Consider the following 14,969-nt stretch of genomic DNA (forward strand, 5'->3'; position numbering starts at 1 on the left):
TTCTGGCAACAAGATTTAGTTATAATTTATTGAATGCACAAGAATCATATTTGTTGATTTCATATTCGACCCATGTGTTTCATTAACATTTGTGACCACTGAATCATCCGAACCAAGAAAGTTGTCTGGATCTACGGGTAACATATAACCTTTTTTTCATTTTGGAATATGCAATTATGAAAGTGTTATATTTATAAAACATCTTTATTAATTTGAAACTTTAAATACAAACTACAATTTTGAAAAACCAAAGTATAAAAATTGACTCAAACCGGCTATCAGATCACCAAACTGCTAAAATTGGTCTAATAACACTACATTGATCTGTTTGTAATGTGAGTTGTTTTCTACGATTAACTTACTAAGAATTTTGGCGCAGTTTTTTTACCAAGTGTCATTTTTTGATGAAATTTATCTACAATTAAGATTCTTCTTAATTGTATAGTACTTTTTCAAAAATATATTCCTTCGTAATCTTTTACTTTGCATTAGCAACTTCTACATCAACAAATCACTAAAATGAATTCCTAAAGAAGGTGATGAACGGTGATGACAAGCAATTAACAACATGATGACAATTTTTAACAATTCATTTCCGAAATATGCAAGTTCAAATCCAGCCCACATTTGTGGGTTCCAGAACTCAGTGCGTCTTAAAAAATTTAGAAAAAAGTAGTGAGAGTTAAATAGAATTTACCAAAAAGAACTCATTAAAATAAAATCCTTCACGAGCCTTAATAAAGATGTTATTCACTCATTTATAAGAATGTTAAGGGGGTGTATATTTTATGTTATGTACAATAGATAAACAATTGGATGAAATTTTTGACTGAAAACATACAATTCATATATAATAATAACTAGAAATTCAAACCCGCGCGTTGCGCAGGAGTTAAGTCGATATCGGTTTGGTTAGTTATTATACAAACACACGCTATAGAAATCAAAACAGAAAACCCCAATAAGGGTCTAATATGAGCAAGATGATATCTCTTTGTATTCGATTTATTGCGGCGGGAATTAGGTTGATATCATTTTGGTTAGTTATGGTACCAACACTCGCTATAGCAATAGAAAAATAAAATTCGAAAAAAAGTCTAATATAAGCAAGATGATATCTGTGTGTATTCGGATTGTTGGGGTGGCTCACATTTGCACATCAAAACGTAAATAGAAAAACATATTACATAGCAATTTTAAAATCGTAAGTAAAGGCGCACATATTCATCTTTTTTATTGAAGTTGTGACGACTTTGTTTATATCATCCATCACAACTAATATATTATACACGCGAACATAATCAAGTGGTTATAATTAATTAGTAAATAAAAATAACTATTACAACTATTTAGAAAAATATATGGATGTTTTATAAACAATATAATTTAATGTATAATAAAAGAAAAATAATTTAATGTATAATAAAATTGTTGGCACTACGTTTTTTCAATTATTTAAATAAATAAATAATATCCTTTTTAATTGTAACTAATAAACCCTAAAAGAAAGTATTTGTTAAATTGAATTAAATATATACGGACGTCAGACATTTGTTAACTAAAATTGATAAAGGCTACAACTCTTGTTTCTCTCTCCCTCAAAACCTCCGCACAGCCTCTCAAAGTTCTATACCTTTCGGACATTCACAAGACCGTCTTCTCCGGCGGGGGATGTGGAGGTGTTATACTGCCATCACCCGTCTTCTCCGGAGCGCAATACCACTGAGGCAAAAACCCCCTATACACTAAGAATCCGTCGGATCTGAGTAAAAAAACGACCGGAGGCGCCGGCGGTGGTTTTGTGAGTTTCTAGTTGTTCACCTGAGATCTTAGTTTGTTCTTGGATGTAAATCTCGTTTGTAATTCGTCTTCAGAGTTTCAATAATAATCTTTTGCTATTCTGAGAGTATATACATAACCCACTTTCACGCTGTTATTTTTTGCTGGGTGCCACCACCACCTCTCATCATGAAACCCAAACACGATCATCTCCGGTTAACCCCCACCATCTCTCATCACCTACCAAAACCACTCACCATCGTCGGAGAAGAAACAATTTTAGTGGTGGTGATGAGATATGGTTATGGTGGTGACGGTAGCACCGGTGGTGGGGAAGATCTGGAAACGGTGGTAGTTAGGCCTTTAATTTTGTTTTATTCAAGAAATAAAGATTGCAACGAGGCCCAAAACTGGCATGCTGAGAGGGTAAATCAAGGAAGCAAACTTCAGTGGCAAAAAGCAAAAGTCAAAAAGACTCCTGACGCAAATGGACGATGTCAATTGATATATAACAACTAGATGTTTACACCGCGCTACGCGCGGTCGGGGCGGATTTAACATGGTTCCATGGGTTCCTAGGAACCCATTCGATTCGAAGAAAATGGGAAAAATTAGTATAAACCTTGTATGATCTTGAAAAAAATAATGAAAATTAGTGAAAAACTACCAAAAGGAACCCAGTGGAATCCGACCCTGGATTCGCCACTCGGCGGTCGAGTTTTCACATTGAGATACAGATAAAAGACACTTTCACAAATTACATATTTTATCACAGTTTGAACTTAAGTAAAACCATAACCTATTTAAATTATTATAAATCAATGTTTTTAAGAAGACTATAATAATATGTGATTCTAAGTTCCACATTATTGCAATTTGATAATGGAAAACTTAATTGTGGTATTGGGAAAACAAAACACTTAGTATTGAAGGTATCTAAACGTCTGAACAATACACAAAAGTCAAGTCACCAACTTCTTTTTGACTACTTCATTGTTCAAATCCATTTTGAAAGCTAAACTATCCACGACCGGTAACCCTTCCACCAAACACAAGCACCACCACCTGTTGCCGCTCAGACCCTCAGCACCAAACTGCCACCGCGACCATCATCACTACAACCCAACCACCTAGCCACAACCACAAACAAACCATGTAAATTCTTGCCTCTCTCTCTTATATATGACCGGAAAAACTTAGACTCCATTGATTCCGATACACACCTTTGGTTGTTTCCTCATCTTTCCAACGGCGGATTGCCCCCACCGCCGCTCCAGAAAAACAATCTACACTGCTCCCCCTCCTCAATCCCTTGGCGGCCAAACTCAAACCACAAAACCCCGGCCGCCTAACCGCCACCATCACCGAACACACCACCACCACCACCAAAACACAGCCACTGTCACCACAGCAACACCACGATGTGAAGTAGGGTTTTGGCGGAAAGTCAAACGAAAATGCAGAAACCTTAGTGGCCAAAACGTAAAATTCTAAAACCATACTATTGTTCATTATGTTTGAAGTAGGGTTTTGGCACTGTCGGCTCCGCCGCTCTCCGGCCGAAAACAGTGTGCGAGAGAGAGAAAACGAAGGGGGTGGGGGTGTCATAGGAAGGAGAAGAGTTTTGGGGGTGTGTGCGTGTCGTCTGACCGGGTATACCGACGCCGGAATCCCTCCTCCGGCGACCGGAGGTGTGAGAGAGCAGAGAAGATGTTCTGGTGTTTGTGTGAACTTGTAAAAGGGAAAACTACCCTCTCCGTCTTCGTCTCTGTTTCAACTTCAGATCACCGCCATGATCTAAGTCTTAGATTGGTACCACTCACACGCCGGAGTACGCACCAGATCTTCACCGGATGCCCTTCATTCTCTCGTCGGTGCTCTCTCTCTCTCTGTCTCACAACGCTTTCTTTGTTACTGAGGTGTGGATGTGTGTGGGGGACTTGAGTTGTTATCAAGTGTCCAAAAGCAAAAGCTAAAATCTAATGTGGTAAAAAAGAAAAATCCGAAAACTATCCTGACGCATTCATACGATGTGAATTGATATATATAATAATAATATAGGGTTTTTTTTTTTAATTTCTTATCTATACCACCAAGTTATAACCATTTGTCTATATTAATATTAATTATATCCGTAAAGACGAGACAAGTCAATTAGTCAAATAAAAAAAATATTGATATTTTATATCGTTCTCATACCATGAACACAAATTTAAGAAGGTAAATACTTTGTTATCTTGAGTTTCAACAAACTGAATCAAAGAATTATCTAAACATTCAATTTTCAAATCTAAACTCTAAAACTAGAATAACATAATGATAAGCACTATAACAGAATAACAATAAACTCGTATACATCTCTAACATATACTATGTATGTATATAACTCCAATTTAACCTCTATAAAACAAAACAAAACTGCAATCCATAAACACAAATTCTTTCACCGAGAGAAAGGCAAATGGGGTTGATTGGAGACGACGATTACGATTACTTGTATAAAGTAGTTCTTATCGGTGACTCAGGTGTCGGTAAATCTAACCTTTTGTCACGATTTTCCAATAACAAATTCAGCCTTGACTTCAAGTCCACGATCGGGGTTGATTACGCTACTCGTAGAATTCAACTTGGTGGCCAAATCATCAAGGGCCAAATCTGGGATTCCGCTGGACAAGAAAGGTAACAATATTTTGTGCACACTATCAAGATCTTTATGTTATTATGTATAAAACTTGTTGAACAACTAACGATATATATGTGACAGACTTGTTTGATCATGCGGTTTTATCCCTAAATTGTGCGTACCATCTTATTTAACAAAATTTAAGTCGTTCTCACACGTCATAAACCTAACATAAAATTTGTAACTGTTTAGCTAAATATGTCGGGTTAATAAATGTTGTTGATTTTCTTACATCTAGATACCGAGCCATGACGAGCCCTTACTACCGAGGAGCACTGGGTGCATTAATCGTGTACGACATCACCCGAAAAGTAACATTTGAAAATGTGGAGCGATGGCTAAGGGAGCTTCGAGATCACACGGACCAAAACATTGTGGTAATGCTTGCTGGCAACAAGGCTGATCTAGCACACTTGAGAGCCGTTCCAACGGACGAAGCCAAGGCGTTTGCGGAAAGAGAGCACATGTTTTTTATGGAAACATCGGCTCTCAAGGCGATAAACGTTGAAAAAGCTTTCACCCAGTTATTGTCGCGGATCTATCAGGGTAAGAGCCCAAAACCAAAGGGACAAATGATTAATATTGGAAGTAAAGATAATCAAGTGTCTACTGGGAAGAAAGTCTCGTGTTGCTCTACGTGAGAGTTTGAAAACCACAATTACAAGGAAAAAGAAAACGGTGTTATGGTTTAGGGTGAATATTAGTGTTATATTGGTGTTATTATTAGCAAGATTTCCTTTTTGACTCTTTGTTATGTCATTAACCTTTAGTTTTAATCTACATTCTACACAATGGACTAGCATCATTTTTTAACTATGAGAATTAGATCATGTAAAACACAGGTTTCTTATGACTTTCAAGGGGTTAGGGTGGAAGGGGCACCATTCGGTGACCCCTTCGGTGAGCCTGTTTGCCGATTGGGAAGGTGCCGTGGTGCCGCCAACAAGCTTTCAGTGAACGGTGAAGTGGTGAAACGGTGAGTAGTCACCGATGCCAGAGGGGAGAGAGAGGGGCTTAATGGTAGGCACCACTCTCTTCCAACCAATCACACATTTATTTATTTTTTTAAATAAAAAATTGTTTGGGTAAAGCACCCCTCGTGGTTGAGTGCAAAATAGAAAGTGAAGAGGAGAGTTAACATCAGATGAGATTATTGACTATGAAAAAGGTTTAGCACTCTCAATTTGGGGAGCACCCCTTCTACCCTTAATGATAGAACACTAGTGGAACTATGGAAGTTGGATTTATATATAAGACTAGGGATGAGCACGGTACCCGTGCGGTACCGAACCGGTACCGAAAGTACCGGTACCGAAAAATGAGAAAAGTGGGTACCGGTACCAAATACACCGGTACTTACCAGTGTTTTACCTGTAAATACCGGTACCAGGCCGGTACCGAAAAACGGAGAAAGTGGGTACCGGTACCGAATATACCCGATACCGAATATACCCGATACCAAATGCTCATCCCTATATAAGACTATAAGACCTTTGTTTTAGGGACTCAAGCACTTAACATGGCTTAACCTGTCTAAGGTTACAAACATTTTTTTTCTCAACGACAAATTTGATTTTTACTCTTTGCGAACTTGAACTCATAACCTCCCTAATTTAGGTGCTTCTAGAAGCTTTGTTTCTCCGGATAATGAATACAAACATGTTGGGACAAGCATTTGTGTTTGAATGATTAAGCACTATACTTTTTAATGATTTAGACCTTTTACATGTTTAACACTTAGGTAGCGTTCGTTTCATGGAATGGAATGGAATTGGGAAGCTTTTCTTTGTAAAATTGATCTTGGTTTGGAGAGGGAGGAATATGAATTTCTTTAATTAATGAAATTTGTGACTATTTCAACATTCCATTCCATTCCTTCATTAGAGTGAAGGATTTCTAAGGAATGTTGATTTAGTCACAAATTTCATTAGAGTGAAGGATTTAAATTCTTCCCTCCCCCAACCAAGATCAATTTTACAAAGAAAAACTTCCTAATTCCATTCCATTCCATTAAACGAACGCTACCTTAATGATTCAGACTTACTAATTTAGCACTTACCGATTCAAAAGTTGTGTGATTTGGTTGGGATTTAGAGGATGAAATAATGATTGATAAAAGTTATAATATAATGAGTCGTTACCCATCAACACTCTTTATTATAAAATCTAAACAAATTCAATTTTAAAAAAGTTAAAAGATGATCGATCAATGGGTAATCAACGGCTGCTGAAGTGACACGTGGCAAATGTAAGAGTGACATGTTAATAACTTTTTTCAAGTAAACAAAAGTACATATTTTGAAAGTCAAAAATATGAAAGCAGTTGCCTGCGTAAGGAACATCTGTGGGTCCCACTGACAAGACAAAAGTACGATGAAACATATATTTTCTCTCTCCCACATAACCCAAACCTATACGGATAGAAAAGGTGGTCCATGGCCCCCGCGAAAAAGTCGAGGGGTTTGTCTGCAACTTTTATAAATTAGAGGGGGGTGACCACCGGCTTTTCTTTTTTCTTCTGTCCAAACTTTCCATTCTGCGCTACAAACAGTTGTACTCTGATGTACAAGTACATTCTCTCATTCATTTCTTTTTTTCCTCAACACGTGACAAACACGTGTATATATAATAAATTTAGCATAAGATCATGATTAGTAATGGTCTTTCTTAATAATATACACAAATATAAATTTAACATAAGATCATAATTAGTATTGGTCTTTGTTAAAGTATAAAGTTCAAGCATATATAATCACTTATTTTCATGTAATAATAATCTATTTAAAAGCTAAAAAAATAATAAAGAAAGGCTCATCTGGGGTTTGAGTGTAAGAAAAACTAAGTTGAAACTTGATGCTCTATGTTTAAAAGACCCTTAGTTTTTTAGGGTTTGACAGTGTTTGGTTCTTCGTATTCGATTACAATTCGCTCAGCTCTCAGTCTCTTGATGATGTTCTTATGAAGTTATATTTATGATTTTGTGTTTGTTTAGAATCATATATATTATCACGTGTTTGAATTTTAAACCAAAAATATACTTTTATATGGAAATTACCGGCCTTGATTTAAATGCCCACTTTAAGCCCCAAAAGATTGAGCTCACCTTAATATTTTACATGTTAGGTGTTAGTGTTTTTAGAAGGGAGGGTGACATGTGACTCTTCCCGCTTTACGTTGCATCCCACTTCTCTCGCTAGATGCTACATCTCTCTTCTCCTTGCCGGTGGAAGGGCTGTGTGGTCACCTAAATTCCAACCGCTATACCACGTCCCTTTCAATCCTGTTTCTCCTTGCCGCTCCTCCATTTCCCTTCTTTCTTTCTTTCTTTCTTTCTTTCTTTCTTCCCCACTTGAGGATAATGATGTCACCATCCATACCGACTCCACCATCTCTCTCTCTCTGCCACTTCACTCTCTCACTTCCATACGTTCTATATCAATTCACCATTTTGTCCCTCGGTCAGACGACACCCACTACCTTTAAAACACAAAAACTTGTGCCTTCCGTGTTCATCTATAACTTCTTTACTAGTAGATTGTTTTCACTCTTTTTAATAACACAAATATTGAAAATAATTTCTTATTTATCTGAAAATCCTTTTTTTATATTGTAATTTTATTTAAGGTTTGGTATTCTTCTCTTAGATTTGGGGGTGTGGTATTAAGTCCCTAGCCACATCAGCGTCACATCAGCGTCATGTCACATAGAGGGCTTTTAGGCTCTCTCCTTTTAACTTGGATGCAATACTTTAAAACCCTTTTAAAGCCCTATATTAAAAAAAATACAAAAAAGAAATAAAGAGGAAAAGATTTGATTGGTTGAAAAGAATGGCCCCACCTGCACCCCTTTAGGGGTGTATATTTTATGTTATGTACAATAGATAAACAATTGGATGAAATTTTTGACTGAAAACATACAATTCATATATAATAATAACTAGAAATTCAAACCCGCGCGTTGCGCAGGAGTTAAGTCGATATCGGTTTGGTTAGTTATTATACAAACACACGCTATAGAAATCAAAACAGAAAACCCCAATAAGGGTCTAATATGAGCAAGATGATATCTCTTTGTATTCGATTTATTGCGGCGGGAATTAGGTTGATATCATTTTGGTTAGTTATGGTACCAACACTCGCTATAGCAATAGAAAAATAAAATTCGAAAAAAAGTCTAATATAAGCAAGATGATATCTGTGTGTATTCGGATTGTTGGGGTGGCTCACATTTGCACATCAAAACGTAAATAGAAAAACATATTACATAGCAATTTTAAAATCGTAAGTAAAGGCGCACATATTCATCTTTTTTATTGAAGTTGTGACGACTTTGTTTATATCATCCATCACAACTAATATATTATACACGCGAACATAATCAAGTGGTTATAATTAATTAGTAAATAAAAATAACTATTACAACTATTTAGAAAAATATATGGATGTTTTATAAACAATATAATTTAATGTATAATAAAAGAAAAATAATTTAATGTATAATAAAATTGTTGGCACTACGTTTTTTCAATTATTTAAATAAATAAATAATATCCTTTTTAATTGTAACTAATAAACCCTAAAAGAAAGTATTTGTTAAATTGAATTAAATATATACGGACGTCAGACATTTGTTAACTAAAATTGATAAAGGCTACAACTCTTGTTTCTCTCTCCCTCAAAACCTCCGCACAGCCTCTCAAAGTTCTATACCTTTCGGACATTCACAAGACCGTCTTCTCCGGCGGGGGATGTGGAGGTGTTATACTGCCATCACCCGTCTTCTCCGGAGCGCAATACCACTGAGGCAAAAACCCCCTATACACTAAGAATCCGTCGGATCTGAGTAAAAAAACGACCGGAGGCGCCGGCGGTGGTTTTGTGAGTTTCTAGTTGTTCACCTGAGATCTTAGTTTGTTCTTGGATGTAAATCTCGTTTGTAATTCGTCTTCAGAGTTTCAATAATAATCTTTTGCTATTCTGAGAGTATATACATAACCCACTTTCACGCTGTTATTTTTTGCTGGGTGCCACCACCACCTCTCATCATGAAACCCAAACACGATCATCTCCGGTTAACCCCCACCATCTCTCATCACCTACCAAAACCACTCACCATCGTCGGAGAAGAAACAATTTTAGTGGTGGTGATGAGATATGGTTATGGTGGTGACGGTAGCACCGGTGGTGGGGAAGATCTGGAAACGGTGGTAGTTAGGCCTTTAATTTTGTTTTATTCAAGAAATAAAGATTGCAACGAGGCCCAAAACTGGCATGCTGAGAGGGTAAATCAAGGAAGCAAACTTCAGTGGCAAAAAGCAAAAGTCAAAAAGACTCCTGACGCAAATGGACGATGTCAATTGATATATAACAACTAGATGTTTACACCGCGCTACGCGCGGTCGGGGCGGATTTAACATGGTTCCATGGGTTCCTAGGAACCCATTCGATTCGAAGAAAATGGGAAAAATTAGTATAAACCTTGTATGATCTTGAAAAAAATAATGAAAATTAGTGAAAAACTACCAAAAGGAACCCAGTGGAATCCGACCCTGGATTCGCCACTCGGCGGTCGAGTTTTCACATTGAGATACAGATAAAAGACACTTTCACAAATTACATATTTTATCACAGTTTGAACTTAAGTAAAACCATAACCTATTTAAATTATTATAAATCAATGTTTTTAAGAAGACTATAATAATATGTGATTCTAAGTTCCACATTATTGCAATTTGATAATGGAAAACTTAATTGTGGTATTGGGAAAACAAAACACTTAGTATTGAAGGTATCTAAACGTCTGAACAATACACAAAAGTCAAGTCACCAACTTCTTTTTGACTACTTCATTGTTCAAATCCATTTTGAAAGCTAAACTATCCACGACCGGTAACCCTTCCACCAAACACAAGCACCACCACCTGTTGCCGCTCAGACCCTCAGCACCAAACTGCCACCGCGACCATCATCACTACAACCCAACCACCTAGCCACAACCACAAACAAACCATGTAAATTCTTGCCTCTCTCTCTTATATATGACCGGAAAAACTTAGACTCCATTGATTCCGATACACACCTTTGGTTGTTTCCTCATCTTTCCAACGGCGGATTGCCCCCACCGCCGCTCCAGAAAAACAATCTACACTGCTCCCCCTCCTCAATCCCTTGGCGGCCAAACTCAAACCACAAAACCCCGGCCGCCTAACCGCCACCATCACCGAACACACCACCACCACCACCAAAACACAGCCACTGTCACCACAGCAACACCACGATGTGAAGTAGGGTTTTGGCGGAAAGTCAAACGAAAATGCAGAAACCTTAGTGGCCAAAACGTAAAATTCTAAAACCATACTATTGTTCATTATGTTTGAAGTAGGGTTTTGGCACTGTCGGCTCCGCCGCTCTCCGGCCGAAAACAGTGTGCGAGAGAGAGAAAACGAAGGGGGTGGGGGTGTCATAGGAAGGAGAAGAGTTTTGGGGGTGTGTGCGTGTCGTCTGACCGGGTATACCGACGCCGGAATCCCTCCTCCGGCGACCGGAGGTGTGAGAGAGCAGAGAAGATGTTCTGGTGTTTGTGTGAACTTGTAAAAGGGAAAACTACCCTCTCCGTCTTCGTCTCTGTTTCAACTTCAGATCACCGCCATGATCTAAGTCTTAGATTGGTACCACTCACACGCCGGAGTACGCACCAGATCTTCACCGGATGCCCTTCATTCTCTCGTCGGTGCTCTCTCTCTCTCTGTCTCACAACGCTTTCTTTGTTACTGAGGTGTGGATGTGTGTGGGGGACTTGAGTTGTTATCAAGTGTCCAAAAGCAAAAGCTAAAATCTAATGTGGTAAAAAAGAAAAATCCGAAAACTATCCTGACGCATTCATACGATGTGAATTGATATATATAATAATAATATAGGGTTTTTTTTTTTTAATTTCTTATCTATACCACCAAGTTATAACCATTTGTCTATATTAATATTAATTATATCCGTAAAGACGAGACAAGTCAATTAGTCAAATAAAAAAAATATTGATATTTTATATCGTTCTCATACCATGAACACAAATTTAAGAAGGTAAATACTTTGTTATCTTGAGTTTCAACAAACTGAATCAAAGAATTATCTAAACATTCAATTTTCAAATCTAAACTCTAAAACTAGAATAACATAATGATAAGCACTATAACAGAATAACAATAAACTCGTATACATCTCTAACATATACTATGTATGTATATAACTCCAATTTAACCTCTATAAAACAAAACAAAACTGCAATCCATAAACACAAATTCTTTCACCGAGAGAAAGGCAAATGGGGTTGATTGGAGACGACGATTACGATTACTTGTATAAAGTAGTTCTTATCGGTGACTCAGGTGTCGGTAAATCTAACCTTTTGTCACGATTTTCCAATAACAAATTCAGCCTTGACTTCAAGTCCACGATCGGGGTTGATTACGCTACTCGTAGAATTCAACTTGGTGGCCAAATCATCAAGGGCCAAATCTGGGATTCCGCTGGACAAGAAAGGTAACAATATTTTGTGCACACTATCAAGATCTTTATGTTATTATGTATAAAACTTGTTGAACAACTAACGATATATATGTGACAGACTTGTTTGATCATGCGGTTTTATCCCTAAATTGTGCGTACCATCTTATTTAACAAAATTTAAGTCGTTCTCACACGTCATAAACCTAACATAAAATTTGTAACTGTTTAGCTAAATATGTCGGGTTAATAAATGTTGTTGATTTTCTTACATCTAGATACCGAGCCATGACGAGCCCTTACTACCGAGGAGCACTGGGTGCATTAATCGTGTACGACATCACCCGAAAAGTAACATTTGAAAATGTGGAGCGATGGCTAAGGGAGCTTCGAGATCACACGGACCAAAACATTGTGGTAATGCTTGCTGGCAACAAGGCTGATCTAGCACACTTGAGAGCCGTTCCAACGGACGAAGCCAAGGCGTTTGCGGAAAGAGAGCACATGTTTTTTATGGAAACATCGGCTCTCAAGGCGATAAACGTTGAAAAAGCTTTCACCCAGTTATTGTCGCGGATCTATCAGGGTAAGAGCCCAAAACCAAAGGGACAAATGATTAATATTGGAAGTAAAGATAATCAAGTGTCTACTGGGAAGAAAGTCTCGTGTTGCTCTACGTGAGAGTTTGAAAACCACAATTACAAGGAAAAAGAAAACGGTGTTATGGTTTAGGGTGAATATTAGTGTTATATTGGTGTTATTATTAGCAAGATTTCCTTTTTGACTCTTTGTTATGTCATTAACCTTTAGTTTTAATCTACATTCTACACAATGGACTAGCATCATTTTTTAACTATGAGAATTAGATCATGTAAAACACAGGTTTCTTATGACTTTCAAGGGGTTAGGGTGGAAGGGGCACCATTCGGTGACCCCTTCGGTGAGCCTGTTTGCCGATTGGGAAGGTGCCGTGGTGCCGCCAACAAGCTTTCAGTGAACGGTGAAGTGGTGAAACGGTGAGTAGTCACCGATGCCAGAGGGGAGAGAGAGGGGCTTAATGGTGGGCACCACTCTCTTCCAACCAATCACACATTTATTTATTTTTTTAAATAAAAAATTGTTTGGGTAAAGCACCCCTCGTGGTTGAGTGCAAAATAGAAAGTGAAGAGGAGAGTTAACATCAGATGAGATTATTGACTATGAAAAAGGTTTAGCACTCTCAATTTGGGGAGCACCCCTTCTACCCTTAATGATAGAACACTAGTGGAACTATGGAAGTTGGATTTATATATAAGACTAGGGATGAGCACGGTACCCGTGCGGTACCGAACCGGTACCGAAAGTACCGGTACCGAAAAATGAGAAAAGTGGGTACCGGTACCAAATACACCGGTACTTACCAGTGTTTTACCTGTAAATACCGGTACCAGGCCGGTACCGAAAAACGGAGAAAGTGGGTACCGGTACCGAATATACCCGATACCGAATATACCCGATACCAAATGCTCATCCCTATATAAGACTATAAGACCTTTGTTTTAGGGACTCAAGCACTTAACATGGCTTAACCTGTCTAAGGTTACAAACATTTTTTTCTCAACGACAAATTTGATTTTTACTCTTTGCGAACTTGAACTCATAACCTCCCTAATTTAGGTGCTTCTAGAAGCTTTGTTTCTCCGGATAATGAATACAAACATGTTGGGACAAGCATTTGTGTTTGAATGATTAAGCACTATACTTTTTAATGATTTAGACCTTTTACATGTTTAACACTTAGGTAGCGTTCGTTTCATGGAATGGAATGGAATTGGGAAGCTTTTCTTTGTAAAATTGATCTTGGTTTGGAGAGGGAGGAATATGAATTTCTTTAATTAATGAAATTTGTGACTATTTCAACATTCCATTCCATTCCTTCATTAGAGTGAAGGATTTCTAAGGAATGTTGATTTAGTCACAAATTTCATTAGAGTGAAGGATTTAAATTCTTCCCTCCCCCAACCAAGATCAATTTTACAAAGAAAAACTTCCTAATTCCATTCCATTCCATTAAACGAACGCTACCTTAATGATTCAGACTTACTAATTTAGCACTTACCGATTCAAAAGTTGTGTGATTTGGTTGGGATTTAGAGGATGAAATAATGATTGATAAAAGTTATAATATAATGAGTCGTTACCCATCAACACTCTTTATTATAAAATCTAAACAAATTCAATTTTAAAAAAGTTAAAAGATGATCGATCAATGGGTAATCAACGGCTGCTGAAGTGACACGTGGCAAATGTAAGAGTGACATGTTAATAACTTTTTTCAAGTAAACAAAAGTACATATTTTGAAAGTCAAAAATATGAAAGCAGTTGCCTGCGTAAGGAACATCTGTGGGTCCCACTGACAAGACAAAAGTACGATGAAACATATATTTTCTCTCTCCCACATAACCCAAACCTATACGGATAGAAAAGGTGGTCCATGGCCCCCGCGAAAAAGTCGAGGGGTTTGTCTGCAACTTTTATAAATTAGAGGGGGGTGACCACCGGCTTTTCTTTTTTCTTCTGTCCAAACTTTCCATTCTGCGCTACAAACAGTTGTACTCTGATGTACAAGTACATTCTCTCATTCATTTCTTTTTTTCCTCAACACGTGACAAACACGTGTATATATAATAAATTTAGCATAAGATCATGATTAGTAATGGTCTTTCTTAATAATATACACAAATATAAATTTAACATAAGATCATAATTAGTATTGGTCTTTGTTAAAGTATAAAGTTCAAGCATATATAATCACTTATTTTCATGTAATAATAATCTATTTAAAAGCTAAAAAAATAATAAAGAAAGGCTCATCTGGGGTTTGAGTGTAAGAAAAACTAAGTTGAAACTTGATGCTCTATGTTTAAAAGACCCTTAGTTTTTTAGGGTTTGACAGTGTTTGGTTCTTCGTATTCGATTACAATTCGCTCAGCTCTCAGTCTCTTGATGATGTTCTTATGAAGTTATA

The 14,969-nt window shown here is 37.3% G+C and overlaps 2 protein-coding genes across 2 annotated transcripts; both read left to right on the forward strand.

Moving 5' to 3' along the window:
- The first annotated feature begins 4,194 nt into the window (after positions 1-4,194).
- Positions 4,195-5,160, forward strand: LOC110909723 (ras-related protein RABA1g-like). Its single transcript, XM_035983865.1, has 2 exons — positions 4,195-4,458; positions 4,701-5,160. The coding sequence occupies exons 1-2, from the start codon at positions 4,241-4,243 to the stop codon at positions 5,101-5,103; spliced, it is 621 nt and encodes a 206-aa protein (XP_035839758.1). The 5' UTR covers positions 4,195-4,240; the 3' UTR covers positions 5,104-5,160.
- Positions 5,161-11,733: 6,573 nt separating this feature from the next.
- Positions 11,734-12,699, forward strand: LOC110909725 (ras-related protein RABA1g-like). The gene is made up of 2 exons (XM_035983866.1): positions 11,734-11,997; positions 12,240-12,699. The coding sequence occupies exons 1-2, from the start codon at positions 11,780-11,782 to the stop codon at positions 12,640-12,642; spliced, it is 621 nt and encodes a 206-aa protein (XP_035839759.1). The 5' UTR covers positions 11,734-11,779; the 3' UTR covers positions 12,643-12,699.
- The last annotated feature ends 2,270 nt before the right edge of the window (positions 12,700-14,969 follow it).

This window comes from Helianthus annuus, chromosome 15 (genome assembly GCF_002127325.2).
Source record: "Helianthus annuus cultivar XRQ/B chromosome 15, HanXRQr2.0-SUNRISE, whole genome shotgun sequence".
Taxonomy (NCBI): domain Eukaryota; kingdom Viridiplantae; phylum Streptophyta; class Magnoliopsida; order Asterales; family Asteraceae; genus Helianthus; species Helianthus annuus.